The following is a 14,914-nucleotide window of genomic DNA, read 5'->3' as shown; positions in this document are numbered from 1 at the left end:
CATTTTGTTTTGTTATAATCCACTGCTCTGGAAAATATGTGTGGAAGCTGGTGGGCATTTTCCACTCTTCAAGTATATGTGCTGGGGTCCACGTCCAGCTGAATTTTCCAGCTGATGACTGCAGCCGTACAGACTGGGCGTGTTCTGATGCAGTGTTTGTGTTGCAGGGAGCAGGGCATTCCCAGCGGTATATGGATGCTGCTCCAGCATCAGTTCATCAGCATCACATCGCTCCTTCAGTCATTACCGGGGCTTTTCTCTTTTTAAAAAATGTACACAACTTCATTTTTTTTCCATAAATGCCTTTTATTGACCATCGTATTGAAAGAGTCGGGTTGAGTGACTCGGCTGCTGTCTGTACGTGTGTGTGGCTGGGAGGCAAGTCCATGGGGAACGTACCTTCGACCATCAAAGAATGTCTGAGTACCGGGGCGAAGATGGACTGGTTCTCCATTGGAGACACCTCCGTCCCATTAGGGCTACAGGTAAGATGCACCAAGTCACCATTAGCTAATCTCCAGCTTCCGTTAACTCTGTGCGCCCTGATGTCAACACTTAATGTAATCAGAATAATTGCATATCAAAGATTAATGCAAAACTGACAACTAAAAAAGCCAACCTCGTTCACTGAGCCACATATACACCTTTCATCTTGCGAGGGATGTGTTAAGAGGGGGTGGGGGAGGATGGAAGATATGCTGGTGTGTCGATAATTTATGCCATAATTGCTTAATTATTATACCTTTTGTGTGAATGAGTTGGGTCAATCAGTTTTATTGAGCTAAGTAAATCATTTCAGTTGCTGTTATGAATTGCAAGAGGGGATCCTGGTGTGCAAGAAATAATGGGTATGGTCAGGAGGCAATCATTTTTCTCTGGTTTAACTGCTCACTTAGCCTACAGTAATGCCAGAATGGTTAACAAACTGATAAACTACAATGTAATGAAATTAGCTTGATAGTGATAGCCATTGTTCTAAGGTTGGGAAACGATAATTGTAAGAAACTACTTGAAATATCAGTGCTATTTCTCAGAAACAGCAGGAACTGAAGGGATTTAATAGTCCAGCAAACATTTTGCTTTGAAACACAATTTGAAGGTACTTTTGAAATCACTGTTGAATGACTGATGTGTTTTGTGTGGTAAAACTCTTCTATTCGTATGAGCTCATCAAAATAAAACCAGCTAAAACAAAAACAAATTTGCATTAATATTTTGTTGTCGTTTGTTTTCATGTGTTCACAGTAATGCATGTTAATATTGATCCTTCTGCTGCCTTCCCAATTTTAGACTGAATATCTTTAATCAGAATTGCAAACTGGTTTAGAACAGAAAATACTTGGATGTCACATTTGATTTCTGTACAGATGGAAAGGATTCAGTGGAAGTCATGAGCACAAGCTACTATTGCAAGCTTTATCTGACCCCCCTGGAGGTAGCTAAGCTTGAAAACTGCAGCTTTGACTTAAAGCTGGATGCTTTGCTATGAAAATCTTCATGTAAAATGGTGTACATCATTTGAAGCAAAAATATAACATGACTTACAGTCCAATCAATCTGTGTGGTTTCTTCGTGAAGTGAAAGCAAGCATGTCCATCTACTACATAATTTACAAGATTTGTAGTATTTACATGAAATATTGTTACATGTCTGAAAACTATAAATAAGGTATTACTCTTTTGTTAAAATTCCATATCATATAGTGCAGAATAGATTCAGTAAAGCTTAATATTTATAGAGTCATAGAGATCTACAGCACAGAAACAGACCCTTCAGTTGAACTCGTCCATGCCGACCAGATATCCCAACCCAATCTAGTCCCACCTGTTAGCACCCGCCCCACATCCCTCCAAACCCTTTCTATTCATACACTCATCCAGATGCCTTTTAAATGTTGCAATTGTACTAGCCTCCACCACTTCCTCTGGCAGCTCATTCCATACACATACCGCCCTCTGTGTGGAAAAAGTTGCCCCTTAGGTTTCTTTTATATTTTTCACTTCTCGCCCTAAACCTATGCCCTCTTGTTCTGGACTTCCCCAACCCAGGGGAAAAAAAACTTTGTCTATTTATCCCATCTATGACCCTCATGATTTTGTAAACTTCACCCCTCAGCCTCCGACGCTCCAGGGATAACAGCCCCAGCCTGTTCAGTCTCTCCCTATAACTCAAATCCTCCAACCCTGGCAACATCTTTGTAAATCTTTTCTGAACCCTTTCAAGTTTCACAACATATTTCCGATAGGAAGGAGACCAGAATTGCATGCAATATTCCAACCAATGTCCTGTACAGCCGCAACATGACTCCTGTACTCAATACTCTGACCAATAAAAGAAAGCATACCAAATGCCTTCTTCACTATCCTATCTACCTGTGACTCCACTTTCAAGTAGCTATGAACCTGCACTCCAAGGTCTCTTTGTTCAGCAACACTCCCTAGGACCTTACCATTAAGTCTATAAGTCCTGCTAAGATTTGCTTTCCCAAAATGCAGCACCTCGCATTTATCTGAATTAAACTCCATCTGCCACTTCTCAGCCCATTGGCCCATCTTATCAAGCTCCCGTTGTAATCTGAGGTAAGGCTTTTCGATATCCACTTTCAATTTTGGTGTTATCAGCAAACTTACGAACCATTCCTCTTACGCTCACATCCAAATCATTTATATAAATGATGAAAAATAGAGGACCCAGCACCATTCCTTATGGCATTGTGCTGGACACAGGCCTCTTGTCTGAAAAACAACCCTCCACCCCCACCCTCTGTCTTCTACCTTTGAGCCAGCTCTGTATCCAAATGGTGAGTTCTCCCTGTATTCCATGAGATTTAACATTGCTCACCAGTCTCCCATGGGACTGTTTAAAAAAAAGAAGGAAGCATATGTCAAGTATAGACAGGATAGGTCGAGTGAATCCTTACAAGAGTATAAAGGCAGTAGGAGTGTACTTAAGAGAGAAATCAGGAGGGCAAAAAGGGGACATGAGATAGCTTTGGCAAATAGAGTTAAGGAGAATCCAGAGGGTTTTTACAAATACATTAAGGACAAAAGGGTAATTAGATGGTGTCGTTCACAATCTTTGGATATGTCAAAGTGCTTTGCAGCCAGTGACATGCTCTTGATGTCAGAGAGTCAAAGGAAGTTTACAGCATGGAAAAAGGCCCTTTGGCCTACGTTCTCCATGCTGCCCTGTTTTTCAGTTAATTTAGTCCCATTTGCCTGCATTTGGTCCATATCTCTCCATACGTATCCCATCCATGTACCTGTACAAATGTTTCTTAAATGACATCATAATACTTGCCTCCACCACTACCTTTCCGGACTCTGACCACCTTCTGTGTGGAAAAAAACGCTTCCCTCTGAACTGTTTAGTATCGCTACCATCTCACCTTAAAACCATGCCCTCTAGTTTTAGACTCCTCTCCCATGGGGAAAAACTGTTGGCTATTTACCTTATCTATGCCTCTCATGGTTTTGTAGACCTCTATAACGTCACCCCCTCAGTTTCCTACACTCCAGAGAAAAAGTCCCAGCCTATCCAGCCTCTCCTTATAACTCAAACCTTCTAGGTTAGATGACATTGTAGTAAATCTTTTTGTAGTCACTAATGCAATATAAGGAACACAGCAACCAATTTATTCATGTAAACTCACACAAATGTGATAAAGATCAAATAATCTGTTTTTTTTTAGATGTTGCCTGAGAACTAAATAATGTGGGATCTTTTACATCTATCTGAGAGATCAGTGTCGCATTTAATCTGAATAAAGGCATCCCTGACAGTGTATCAGTCCCTCAGTACTGCACTGCAGCTTTGATTGTTGTGTGCACATTTTAACTTGGCACTTGAACCTACAACCTTGTGAACTGAAGCAAGATTACTAGTAATTGAGCCATGTTTGACACTTTAGAGGAATATTGGCTTTGAAGTTTCATGACTGCACGGAATTTCAGAAACAGGTGAAGTTTTGCTGAATAGAACTTTGGCTTTTGCTTCAATCTGAAACTTCTTTTAACCCCTAGAACAATACAACACCAGCCCTTCCTGAATTTGTAAAGATCGTTGAGGTTGGACCTAGGGATGGCCTCCAGAATGAGAAGGTATGGTTACTGTATCATAACAGAATATTGAATACCGTAATTTGGAGTATGTTATAGTTTGAGTGTAATAGACTTATTTAATGAACCTATAACCAAAGAAAGCAACTGTGTCATAAATCCTTCTTTAATTTATCTTAAACATACCTTTGCTTTTATTATTCTGGTGAAACAATTTCAAAACTAGGATTGTTGGATTTTTATTTTGCAAGAGCATTAAGAATTATGGAAGTAACACAGTGAGATGGAGTTACAAATCAACCATGATTTAGTTGACTAGCTGAATAAATTGACTGGCTTGTGGGACTGATTGACTTATTCCCGTTCCAACTAACCTTTCAACTTTTATTTAGAAGGTGACAGAGAGACCTCGAACTGAGGTGAGTTGACTGACTCTCTGCTGGATGTAAACATCCAAAATGTTTGTGGAATGGGTAAATAATAACTTCACAGCAAATTTTCTCTTGGGCAGTTGAGCATTAGGTAGTCAGTTGGTTGGACAGAATGCATGATGGAAATTTGATAACACTCTACATCCTGTTTGTTAACAGTGTGCAATGTCCACACTACCTGGCATCAAACTGTTTTCATGCCGCATTCTGATGCCGAAATAGGCAAGTGCATTTCATCATGTGACAATATACCATGCCAATCAATGTCGATCCCTGGTTTGTGTGACTGAGGATGAACTCAGATACCACAATGTTTAGGGGCACATGATTAAGTAGGTGTGAAAACATTGAGATTCAGCTCCTAGTAAAGCAGCTTGTAAAGCAAAGCAATGTTTTATTGGAAACCATAAAGAATTCAGGTATATTTTTCCAATACATCAGAGCACCATGTGCAAGCTCCCGAGTGTTCATTTGATTTATATTGTCACATGTACCTAGGTACAGTGGAAAGTTTTGTTTTGTGTGCAGATCATACCATACAAAGTGCATAAGGGTATTAGAATGAGGAAAACAATGTTATGGCTGCAGCGAAGGTGCACATGGAATGAGGTTAACATTAAATTTGAAATTTGAGAGGTCCATTAGAAAGCCTAATAACAGTGGGGAGAAGCTGTTCTTGAATCTGTTGGTACATGTGTTTAAGCTTTTGTATCTTCTACCCAATGGAAGAGGTTGGAAGAGATTGTAACCATGGTGGGACAGGTCTTTGATATTGTTGGCTGCCTTTCCATGGCCAAGTATAGATGGCGTCAATGGATGGATGTTTGGCTTGTGTGATGGACTGGGCTGTGCTCACCACTCTCTGTAGTTGCTTATGGTCCTGGGCAGAACAGTTCCTGTGATGCATCTGGATAGAATGTTCGCTATTGGTACATCTTTAAAAATTGTTAAGAGTCTTTAGGGACACACCAAATTTTCTTAGCCTCCTGTGGAAGTAGACACATTGATGTGTTTTCTTGACTAAGTGTTAAACTTTGCATCCTCTTTAACAATGTTTCCATTAGCAAAGCACTTAGTCTCTTTTTGCTGTTTCTTCTATTGCATTGTCAGGAGCCTCCATTTGTTGGATAATCAGTAATGAACATTTCCAGAATGGCCTTTTCATTTAAACTATTGTTCTAATCAACCTGTTCAGAGATGTTATTATTTGAATGGATTATTTTTAGGTGATTGTACCAACAGAAGTAAAAATCAAGTTGATCAACCTTCTATCAGAAACAGGATTATCTGTCATTGAAGCCACCAGTTTTGTCCCTCCAAAATGGATGCCCCAGGTATGTCAAAACATTTAATTTGTATGTGTAATAATTGCTAAGTTCTTTACAAAAGTGGTTGGATTTATTATGTTGGAAGAAGAATCAAGATTGATCGATGACATAGTCACACTGAACTGAGATTAACAGTCTCCAAATGTAGCCTGTTTCAAAAGAAATACAACACACATAAGAAAAGGTTGAAATGTGTGAATATATGAAAATTCAGTGCCTGTACGTCTGCCAACTAAGCACTGACAAGGCTCTGGTCTCTAAATAGTCTGGCCTCAGGCACACTGAACCAAGGATAAATCTACTTCCACCACGTTTAACATGCTGATTGATTTGTCAGTAAGCAATAGTCCACTTAATCCCCAAGCTTTGCGCAGGGACTCAGTCGGAGATTACACTTTGTTTGACTGTCAGGACATACTTTTGACTTTGTACAAGTAGGGAATAACAGATTGTAGCTCTTTGGGAATATTAATCATGAGAATTGTCAATGGGCCTGTTTACTTGTCAGTACATTTTTTGCATTATAAAGTCAACATCACCCTCTTAGTATGTGACACTGCAGGAGATTGATGAATAATTACTAAGACAGTAAATTAACTTGGGAGCATTGCGTTCAGAAGTAGGAGTACACCATTCAGTCTTCTGAGACTGTTCCACTATCCCATGTGCTCCCTCTTAAACTTTGATTTCCTTGTCCACTAAAATTCTTTTTAACACAGCCTTGAACAAATTCATTATTCAGTCTTCACTGTTTCTGTGGGAAAAGAATTCCACATATTCATGCCCTCTGAGAAGAACAAAATTCACTTCCATGTTAAAAGGAAGACATCATAATCTTAAACTACATCCCCTTGTTCCGGTTACTTCCACAAGATGAAATATCCTCCTGGTATCTACCTCATCAAAATCCATCAGGATCTTACATGTTTCAACAAGCTTATCTCTCATTCTTATAAACTCTGATGGATAAAAACACAAACTGTTCAGTGTTTTTTTCATAAGAAAGGTTCATCAGCCCAGGAATGAAGCAGATGAACCTTCATGAACTGTTTCTAAAGCAATTATGTCTTTGTTCAAAGAAGGAGATCAAAACCATACACACTCCTTCAGATGCCATCTCACCACAAACCTGTACAGCTGAAGGAAAACATCCCTATCTTTATATTCCACTCCCCTTGTGATAAACAACATTCCATTTACCATCCTAATCACTTGTTGAATGTGCAAATTAAACTTTTTTGTGATTCGTGTATGAGGATGTTGATTTTCTATCTATCAAATGTATGTAATAATGTGGAAGTGCCAGTGTTGGACTGGGGGAGACAAAATTAAAAATCACACAACACCAGGTTATAGTCCAACAGGTTTATTTGGAAGTACTAGCATTCGGAGCGACGCTCCTTCATCAGGTGGCTGCAAAGTTGCTCCACAACCACCTGATGAAGGAGCAGCGCTCTGAAAGCTGGTGCTTCCAAATAAACCTGCTGGACTATAACTTGATGTTGTGTGATTTTTAACCTGATTAAATATATGGCATGGGAAATCGAGAGCAGCAGCCTGGACCCTGCAAACAGCATTTACTGAACGCTTCTCATCACTCCTCACATTTCTTGTTTAGTACATTCTCAAAAACAATGTGTAAACCAATCTATATTGACTGTTTAAAATAAAAACAGCATCATCATCCGGCACAAAATGGAAATATTTTCATGTGAAAACGTAAACATTACATGTGGGGGTTGTTCCAAAATGCGTAGCATCTCACTATGTAACATGTTTCGCTGATCCATTTCTTTTTAGTTTTAATATGTACATCTTTAAGAATCTGCTGGGAATCCTTAATACTGTTTCCTCAAGCTTTTCTAACTGATGCCAAGTGTTAAATCTGGAACGACGTTGCACTTTCTAGAAATCTCACATTTTCACTGTAAAGACATGGGCTGGACTCTCCTCTTTAGTGGAAAGCAGTCATGAGAGTGGATCCTGCTTACTCTTCCCTCTGGACCCTGAAACTGAACTAAGTTGTTTCCCAAAGCCAAATCACAGACTGTGCACAGGTGACAACCCCACCCCTCCATGGCATTTCCAATGAGATGGGTGGGCATGTGAGAAAATGGAAGCTATCCTGAAGCTCGGTTAGAGGTTCGGAGACACATGTAGGGAAGTTATTGAAACCTCAATGGAGAGCGTCTCTGCTGACTCTGAGCTCTGGGCATTACCCTTTCTAGAGAAGATTGAATTCTGCCAATGAAGGTGTGGTAACTGGGGTCTAGTAACTTCCTCCACCAGCACTGAACCCTCCCAAAATTTCAACAGGTTGACATTTGCACTTTGGCATGGAGATGTGATGGTCTAAGAAAGGACACGAGAGGAAAATCAGGGTGGAATCCTTGTGTTTATGTTTTGGCTAAGTGCGAATCACGCAGGGTTTGCTGGTGTGGTTCCCTTTGTGAGGCCAAGCGAGTTTTCTCACTTAATTTTCCAAACTCAGCACATTTACCCTGATGGTGAGAATCACACTACATTTCCACCCAATCTTACAAAGTCATGGTCATCCCTGGCACCGGTACCACCTTCACGTGAGGCACCATGACAAACGTGTTCAGTCCAGAGCTTCCCTACACCATTCCTGACCTTCGTCTGGGACATGGCAGACTGGCAGAAATCCATGGTCTGGTTTGCTGCCATAGTCCTGGTGCTCCTGCTGACTGGATTGATGTACGGGTGGAACTTCCCCTTTCCCAGAATCAGTACTGGAAACCACGATACCAGGCCATGCCAGCCTGGCCCGAGGTTGCCAGCTCTGAAGCAATTTCAGCCATCTCGAGGAATGCCCAGCTTTGTAAGGCAAATGTCACATTCATCTCTTGGATATCTCTTATTCACTCTATTTCTGACACTGCACCCACCTCCCACCAATGCTAATGCTCTACCACTCTCAGTATTGCATGCAACATCATCCTACATTTACCCTCATCCATTCCAAAGTGCAACATTAACACACCTTCTGTACTGCCAACTTGCTTGGTCTATGACTCTGCACCAACAATAATAGCTCTGTTACCACTTCCATCTTCCATAATACCTACCTGTCTCACATTTCAGAAACAAAACAGCCCACAATAAAGGGGAAAGAGTCCCTACAGGTACTGGGCTTCTTATCAGTCTACTCTTCGCCCCTTATGTGCAGATGATGCTGACTTTGGCTGCCTCTGAGCAGGGACTGGACTGGTATTAGAGCCTGCATTTGACTTACTGTACCAGGATTGCCTGAGCACATGATATTCCCCTTGGCTGGATTGAGAATGGCTGATAATTGTGATAAGCCTCCTGGCTTTATGTCTGTGCTAAATGGCATAGCCCAACAGTAATAAAGTGAGACTAGTGTCTCTGATTGAGGCGGGAAAAGGTAAGGCAGGGATGCTGTGTATATCCAGGTAGACGGAGTGAGTGAATGCTGTGACAGTGAGTGAAGAACCCAGAGATGAAGTCTGAGCCAGTCCTTGAACTGGGTGAGTGCTGAGTGCACAGCATCCTTGCTGCAGCATTACAATGACAGTTGTAGTGTGGCATTGAAGTGGCGGAGCATCATGCAAGTGGATTAGAGACGTGCCATGCGGTTTATACAGGCTGGTACATTTTAGATGCCAATGTATGTGGACGTGGGGTATGCGTGGCCAGTGTCCATGCCTGAGAACTTAGTGCCTGGTGTCCAATATGGAGCTTATTTTGGCTCAAATAATGAATTGAACATGTTCTGGTTTCCATGTTGAGTTTTCCCAAAGGCTAGTTTGTATGGTAAAATCACAACTGTGGTGAGTTGACAATTCATAATTAACAAGCGATAATAAGCATTGGGAACTCGCTGCTCTCTGGTGAGAGTCTCACTTCACTGCTTGAGCAAAGTAGGGAAGTTGTGGCAAGGTGAACTTGATGTTGAGATGACAATGTCACCGCTCCTCTCACCAGAGCCCATGTCATTCAGAACCTGATTTGTTTCTGCCCTTATTGGGACAAGGAGGTAGTGGCATTTCTTATTGCTCTCTATCTTCATCTTCCCTGCCACTATTCTATTGTTCCAGCCAAGACTGTGCAGGAGAATACATCTCAACAACTCTCAGTTGATATGATGTGTGAGGATGATGAATGCCAAGGGGGGTAATTTGACAGCATTCTTTTGATCTTGCTAGAATATTTAACACATGAAATAAGAGTAGGAGTAGATCAAATAACCATCAAAGCTGACACTGGGCTTGAAATCCACTTTATTTCCCACTCCCCATATTCCGTGTTCTACATTTTCTCTAGTTGATGCCTAAGCAGCAATTTATAAAGGTTCCGGAAACCCCCCTGTACTTTATACTCTGGGCCAATCACCATGAAATCATAAACAAAAACCAAAAGTACTGCAGATGCTGTAAATCAGAAACAAAAACAGAAATTGCAGGAAAAGTTCAGCAGGTCTGGCAGCATCTATGGGGAGAAATCAGAGCTAACGTTCTGACAAAGGGTAACTCGATCCAAAATGTTATCTTTGATTTCTCTCCACAAATGCTGCCAGACTTGCTCCACTTTTCCTGCAATTTCTGTTTTTGTTTATGAAATCATAGTAATGGTTGCCGACTGAAGGTGACCATTTGGCCCATTGAGTCACTGCCCATTCTCTCAAAAGCAATTTATCTAATCTCCCTTCCTTCTCATTTCCTCATTTCCCTACAGCTTTATTCCAAAAGGTATTAACCAATTCCCTTTTATAAACCACAATTGGACCTGCCATCACCAGACTGTCGGGTACTACTTTCCAGTCTGAAAACACATGTTTACAAGCAGCATTTTCCCGAATTCCCTCATGTTTTGTTTTTTTTTGCCAATCACTAAATTGTCCTTTTCTGATTCTTGACCTTTCCACCAATGAGAACAATTTCTCCCCATATCCTCTTGATGACGAAAACTTCTATAAATCACTTCTGTGATGTCGACCAATCCAACCTCCCCAGTCTTAGATTAGATTCCCACAGGCCCTTCAGTCCAACAAGTCCACACCAACCCTCCAAAGAGTAACCCACCCAGACCCATTTCCCTCTGGATAATGCACCTAACACTATGGGCAATTTAGCATGGCCAATTCACCTGACCTGCACATCTTTGCACTGTGGGAGGAAACCGGAGCACCCAGAGGAAACTCCCGCAGACACAGGGAGAATGTGGAAACTCCACACAGACAGTCACCCGAGGCTGAAATTGAACCTGGGACCCTGGTGCTGTGAGGTTGCAGTGCTAACCGCGGTGCCACTGTGCCACCATCTGTCTGCATAACTGAAGTCTCTTGTCACTGCAGCCATTCTCAGGAATCATTCTTCAATCATCTCTTAAGGTTTGACATCCTTTCTAAAGTGTGGTGCCCAAAAGCAAACATAATGGACTCAATTGTAAATCCTGTGTTAGAGCTAAATGCTTGTCAATAGTAGAATGATGTTGACATCTCTGAAATCCGCAGGTTGGCCTTGAAGTGGCTGTGGGGTGGGGGGAAGGGTGTTGAGACTGTCACACACCTCCTTTTGGAATGTGTCTTTGCAAAGGAAGTCTGGAGGAAACTGCAGTGGTTTATACTGAGGTTTGCTGTGAGCAGTTCCATGACACAGGAACTGCGTTCCCCGGGACACACACACACCGAGACAAACATCAACTGTGCCTGGAGGACCATTTAATAATTAAAAGTTTTGGAAAGAATTCTAAGGTATAGGATTTATGATTATTTGGCAAAGCATAGCGTGATTAGAGGCAGTCAGCATGGCTTTGTGAGGGGCAGGTCACGCCTCACAAATCTTATTGAGTTTTTTGAGGAGATGACAAGATAGGTCGAGCAGTGGATGTGGTGTATACGGACTTCAGCAAGGCATTTGATAAGGTTCCCCATGGTAGGCTCATTCATAAAATCAGGAAGTATGGGATACAGGGATATTTAGCTATCTGGATTCAGAATTTGGTTGGCTGACAGAAGGCAGAGAGTGGTTGTAGATGGAAAGTATTGTGCCTGGAGGTCAGTGTTGAGTGAGGTCCCACAGGGCTCCGCTCTTGGGCCTCTGCTCTTTGTAGTTTTTATAAATGACATGGATGAGGAGGTTGAGGGAAGGGTTGGTAAATTTGCAGATGACACAAAGGTTGGAGGTGCCATCGATAGTATTGAGGGCTATTGTAGGCTGCAGTGTGACATAGACAGGATGCAGAGCTGGGCTGAGAAATGGCAGATGGAATTCAACCTGGATAAATGTGAAGTGATGCATTTTGGAAGGTCGAACTCGAATGCTGAATATAGGATTAAAGACAGGATTCGTGGCAGTGTGGAGGAACAGAGGGATCTGGGTATGCAAGTACATAGATCCCTGAAAGTTGCCACCCAAGTGGATAGGGTTGTTAAGAAAGCATATGGTGTTTTGGCTTTTATTAACAGGGGGATCGAGTTTAAGAGCCGTGAGGTTTTGCTACAGCTCTACTAGTCCCTGGTGAGACCACACTTGGAATGTTATGTCCAGTTCTGGTCACGCTACTATAGGAAAGATACAGAGGCTTTGGAGAGGGTACAAAGAAGGTTTACCAGGAGGCTGCCTGGACTGGAGGGCTTGCCTTACGAAGAGAGCTTGAATAAGCTTGGACTTTTCTCTCTGGAGAGAAGGAGGAAGAGGGGTGACTGATCGAGGTATGCAAGATAATGAGAGGAATGGATAGATTCAATAGCTAGAGACTTTTCCCCAGGGCAGGATTGACTGGTACAAGGGGTCATAGTTTTAAGATATTAAGAGAAAGATATAGAGGAGATGTCAGAGGAAGGTGCTTTACACAGAGAGTTGTGAATGCATGGAATGCGTTGCCAGCGGTGATGGTGGAGGCAGAGTCATTAGGGACATTTAAGCGACTGCTGGACATGCACATGGATAGCTGTGAGTTGAGGGGTATGTAGGTTAAGTTATTTTATTTTACATTAGGATTAACCCTTAGCACAACACCATGGGCCAAATGGCCTGTTCTGTGCTGTACTTTTCTATGTTCTATATTCTATGACACTGTTTGGTCTGCCTGAAACGTGTTGGTCTTCCAGAGCAAGGAGTTGACTTCAATTGAGTGTTGCAGACTTGTACATGTCACGGTCCAGGACTACGTGCTAAACGATGCACTTAAAGCCTGGGGAAGCTGTCGCCAAGATGCTGTTAGGAAAGGCCACTATCTGAGGTCTTCCTGCTGAAGGCAAATGGGAGTCTAATCAGTTATCGGACTCTCCCAGCCTGAAATGTCTAAATATTAGGACAGCATGTAGAAGAGAGGTCTTTGGTTTTGTGGACAAAGTCAAAGTTCCTTGTTTTGTTTATTTACTTGATAAGCAACTGTTCAGAACCAAAATGCTTTTCTGACAATGTATATATACAAAGAGATTTTTTATGAATAAAGTATATTTTTTGCAATTAAAAAAAGTTGACATCTCTAAAATTGTAGTAATCTTCTCCTTCGTCTTTCTGTAAACTCCATAATATATAGGTTTCCCAGTAATATTTTGTTGTGTAAGTATATAAACCATACACATATTTAATGATAATTATTTTAGACATCCATCATCTTTAGCCATTTACTCATCTTAGCTCAGGTATACCAGACTTCCCTCTCTTTACACAATGTTTACTTTTTGCCGTATTTATAAATTGCACATTTAATAGGAAATTGCTTGTGAACTGATCTGGGATTTATTTTAGTCTTTGGCTTAACGAGAACCATATTCCTGCTTACAAAAACACTTCACACATTCTGAAAGGATTGGGAATCATCTGTTTTAGTTCACATCACATATATTAGATTTCAACACCATTCCAGTTTTCTTCATTAATACTTTAAAAAAATGTGACTTTTAATAGTTTGGAGATGTCCAGGTTCATGCAAGTTATAGGGCAAAACTCCTAGCTATTTGATTTTTCAAAATGAAAGGGGCCATGCCTACAATCCTTGTAAGTTTGTTTACTTTCTTACATACAATATAGGAGCAAGTATTGCAACTATACACTATATTGAATGATAAATAACTTTAATCTACTTTTTCACTTCGGATAACATGGCTTTAAATAAATTATGTTATATATAGAATAACAATACTCAGAGTATTTGGATAACTTGTTGACCAAATCCTATCTGTTAGATTCAAATACAATGACCTCTTAATAGAAATATCACAGTCTTACCATGGATTGGATCAACCCAGCATATGTGATGACCCTGTTTATTCAGTCTCTAAAATTATGATTTGTATTTAGTGAGCATATAGGTTGACTCATGCTTTTTGTCTACAATATGCTTTACTGACGTTAGTTATTGGGCTCAATATTTCACAAGTGCCTGTTTGACTTGACATAGCTATGAGCAAGGGGTCAAGCAGGTGACACAGCTGCATTGTGGGATATGCAGTGTGATAGAAGCCAGGATTTCAAAGCTTGTATTCTATAAGACCAATTCTAATTGAAAATGGAAACTCAGAAAGGAAACTGAGAAAGGAAAATGATCCTTCCAGGTTTCTAAGGAATCTAAGACTGAAATTGAGAGTGGCTTTTAAAATGTGGGTTTAAAGCTATCTTTGTAGAATAAATTCCTTCAGCAAACCGTGCTGGATTGATTTAGTATAGAGTATCAATGTTATTTTCTTTCTTATGTAGGTGGTAACCATTTCAAAATAAATACTTCACATTGTATACTCAATGTATATCACATGTTCCCTTTTCTTTTCTGGAAGGACTTTTTAAGGTTTCAAAAGTTGGTATATACAATGCAAGGACACATAACCATCAGAACTCAGGTGATGCTCCCAGTGCTGCAGTACAGGTAGGCTGAAGCTGATGGATGATAGATCCAAATGATGGGAGTAAGCAAATATATAGTTACTGCAGTTGTTACTGTTGCTTGAAGGTATCATTGATGGATCTACACAATTCAGGTCAACGTTCGCAGAGTTGTGCAGGATCTGCAGTTGAGATTATTTTTGGTATAGACCAGCCCATAAGGAATAGGTTGTTGTGAGCTGTTGACAGCCAGGGTTTAGGCTAAATTCTCAAATATTTTGGAA

The 14,914-nt window shown here is 40.9% G+C and overlaps 1 protein-coding gene across 3 annotated transcripts in view; it reads left to right on the top strand.

Moving 5' to 3' along the window:
* Nucleotides 1-222: 222 nt before the first annotated feature.
* The window catches only part of hmgcll1 (3-hydroxymethyl-3-methylglutaryl-CoA lyase like 1), a 103,734-nt gene continuing 89,042 nt past the window's right edge, over nucleotides 223-14,914 (top strand). For all 3 annotated transcript variants that reach the window (XM_043679339.2, XM_087978461.1, XM_043679331.2), the window contains exons 1-3: nucleotides 223-485; nucleotides 4,023-4,100; nucleotides 5,716-5,823. In XM_043679339.2, the coding sequence (XP_043535274.1) occupies nucleotides 300-485; nucleotides 4,023-4,100; nucleotides 5,716-5,823 (372 nt within the window). In that variant the 5' untranslated portion in view covers nucleotides 223-299. The remainder of the gene's footprint in view (nucleotides 486-4,022; nucleotides 4,101-5,715; nucleotides 5,824-14,914) is intronic.

The sequence above is a fragment of the Chiloscyllium plagiosum genome, unplaced genomic scaffold (genome assembly GCF_037043375.1).
Source record: "Chiloscyllium plagiosum isolate Xiang-an unplaced genomic scaffold, Cpla_swu_hap1 HiC_scaffold_3, whole genome shotgun sequence".
Taxonomy (NCBI): Eukaryota; Metazoa; Chordata; class Chondrichthyes; order Orectolobiformes; family Hemiscylliidae; genus Chiloscyllium; species Chiloscyllium plagiosum.
Note: the sequence above shows the minus strand (reverse complement) of the source record. Positions and strands in the feature narration are given on the sequence as shown.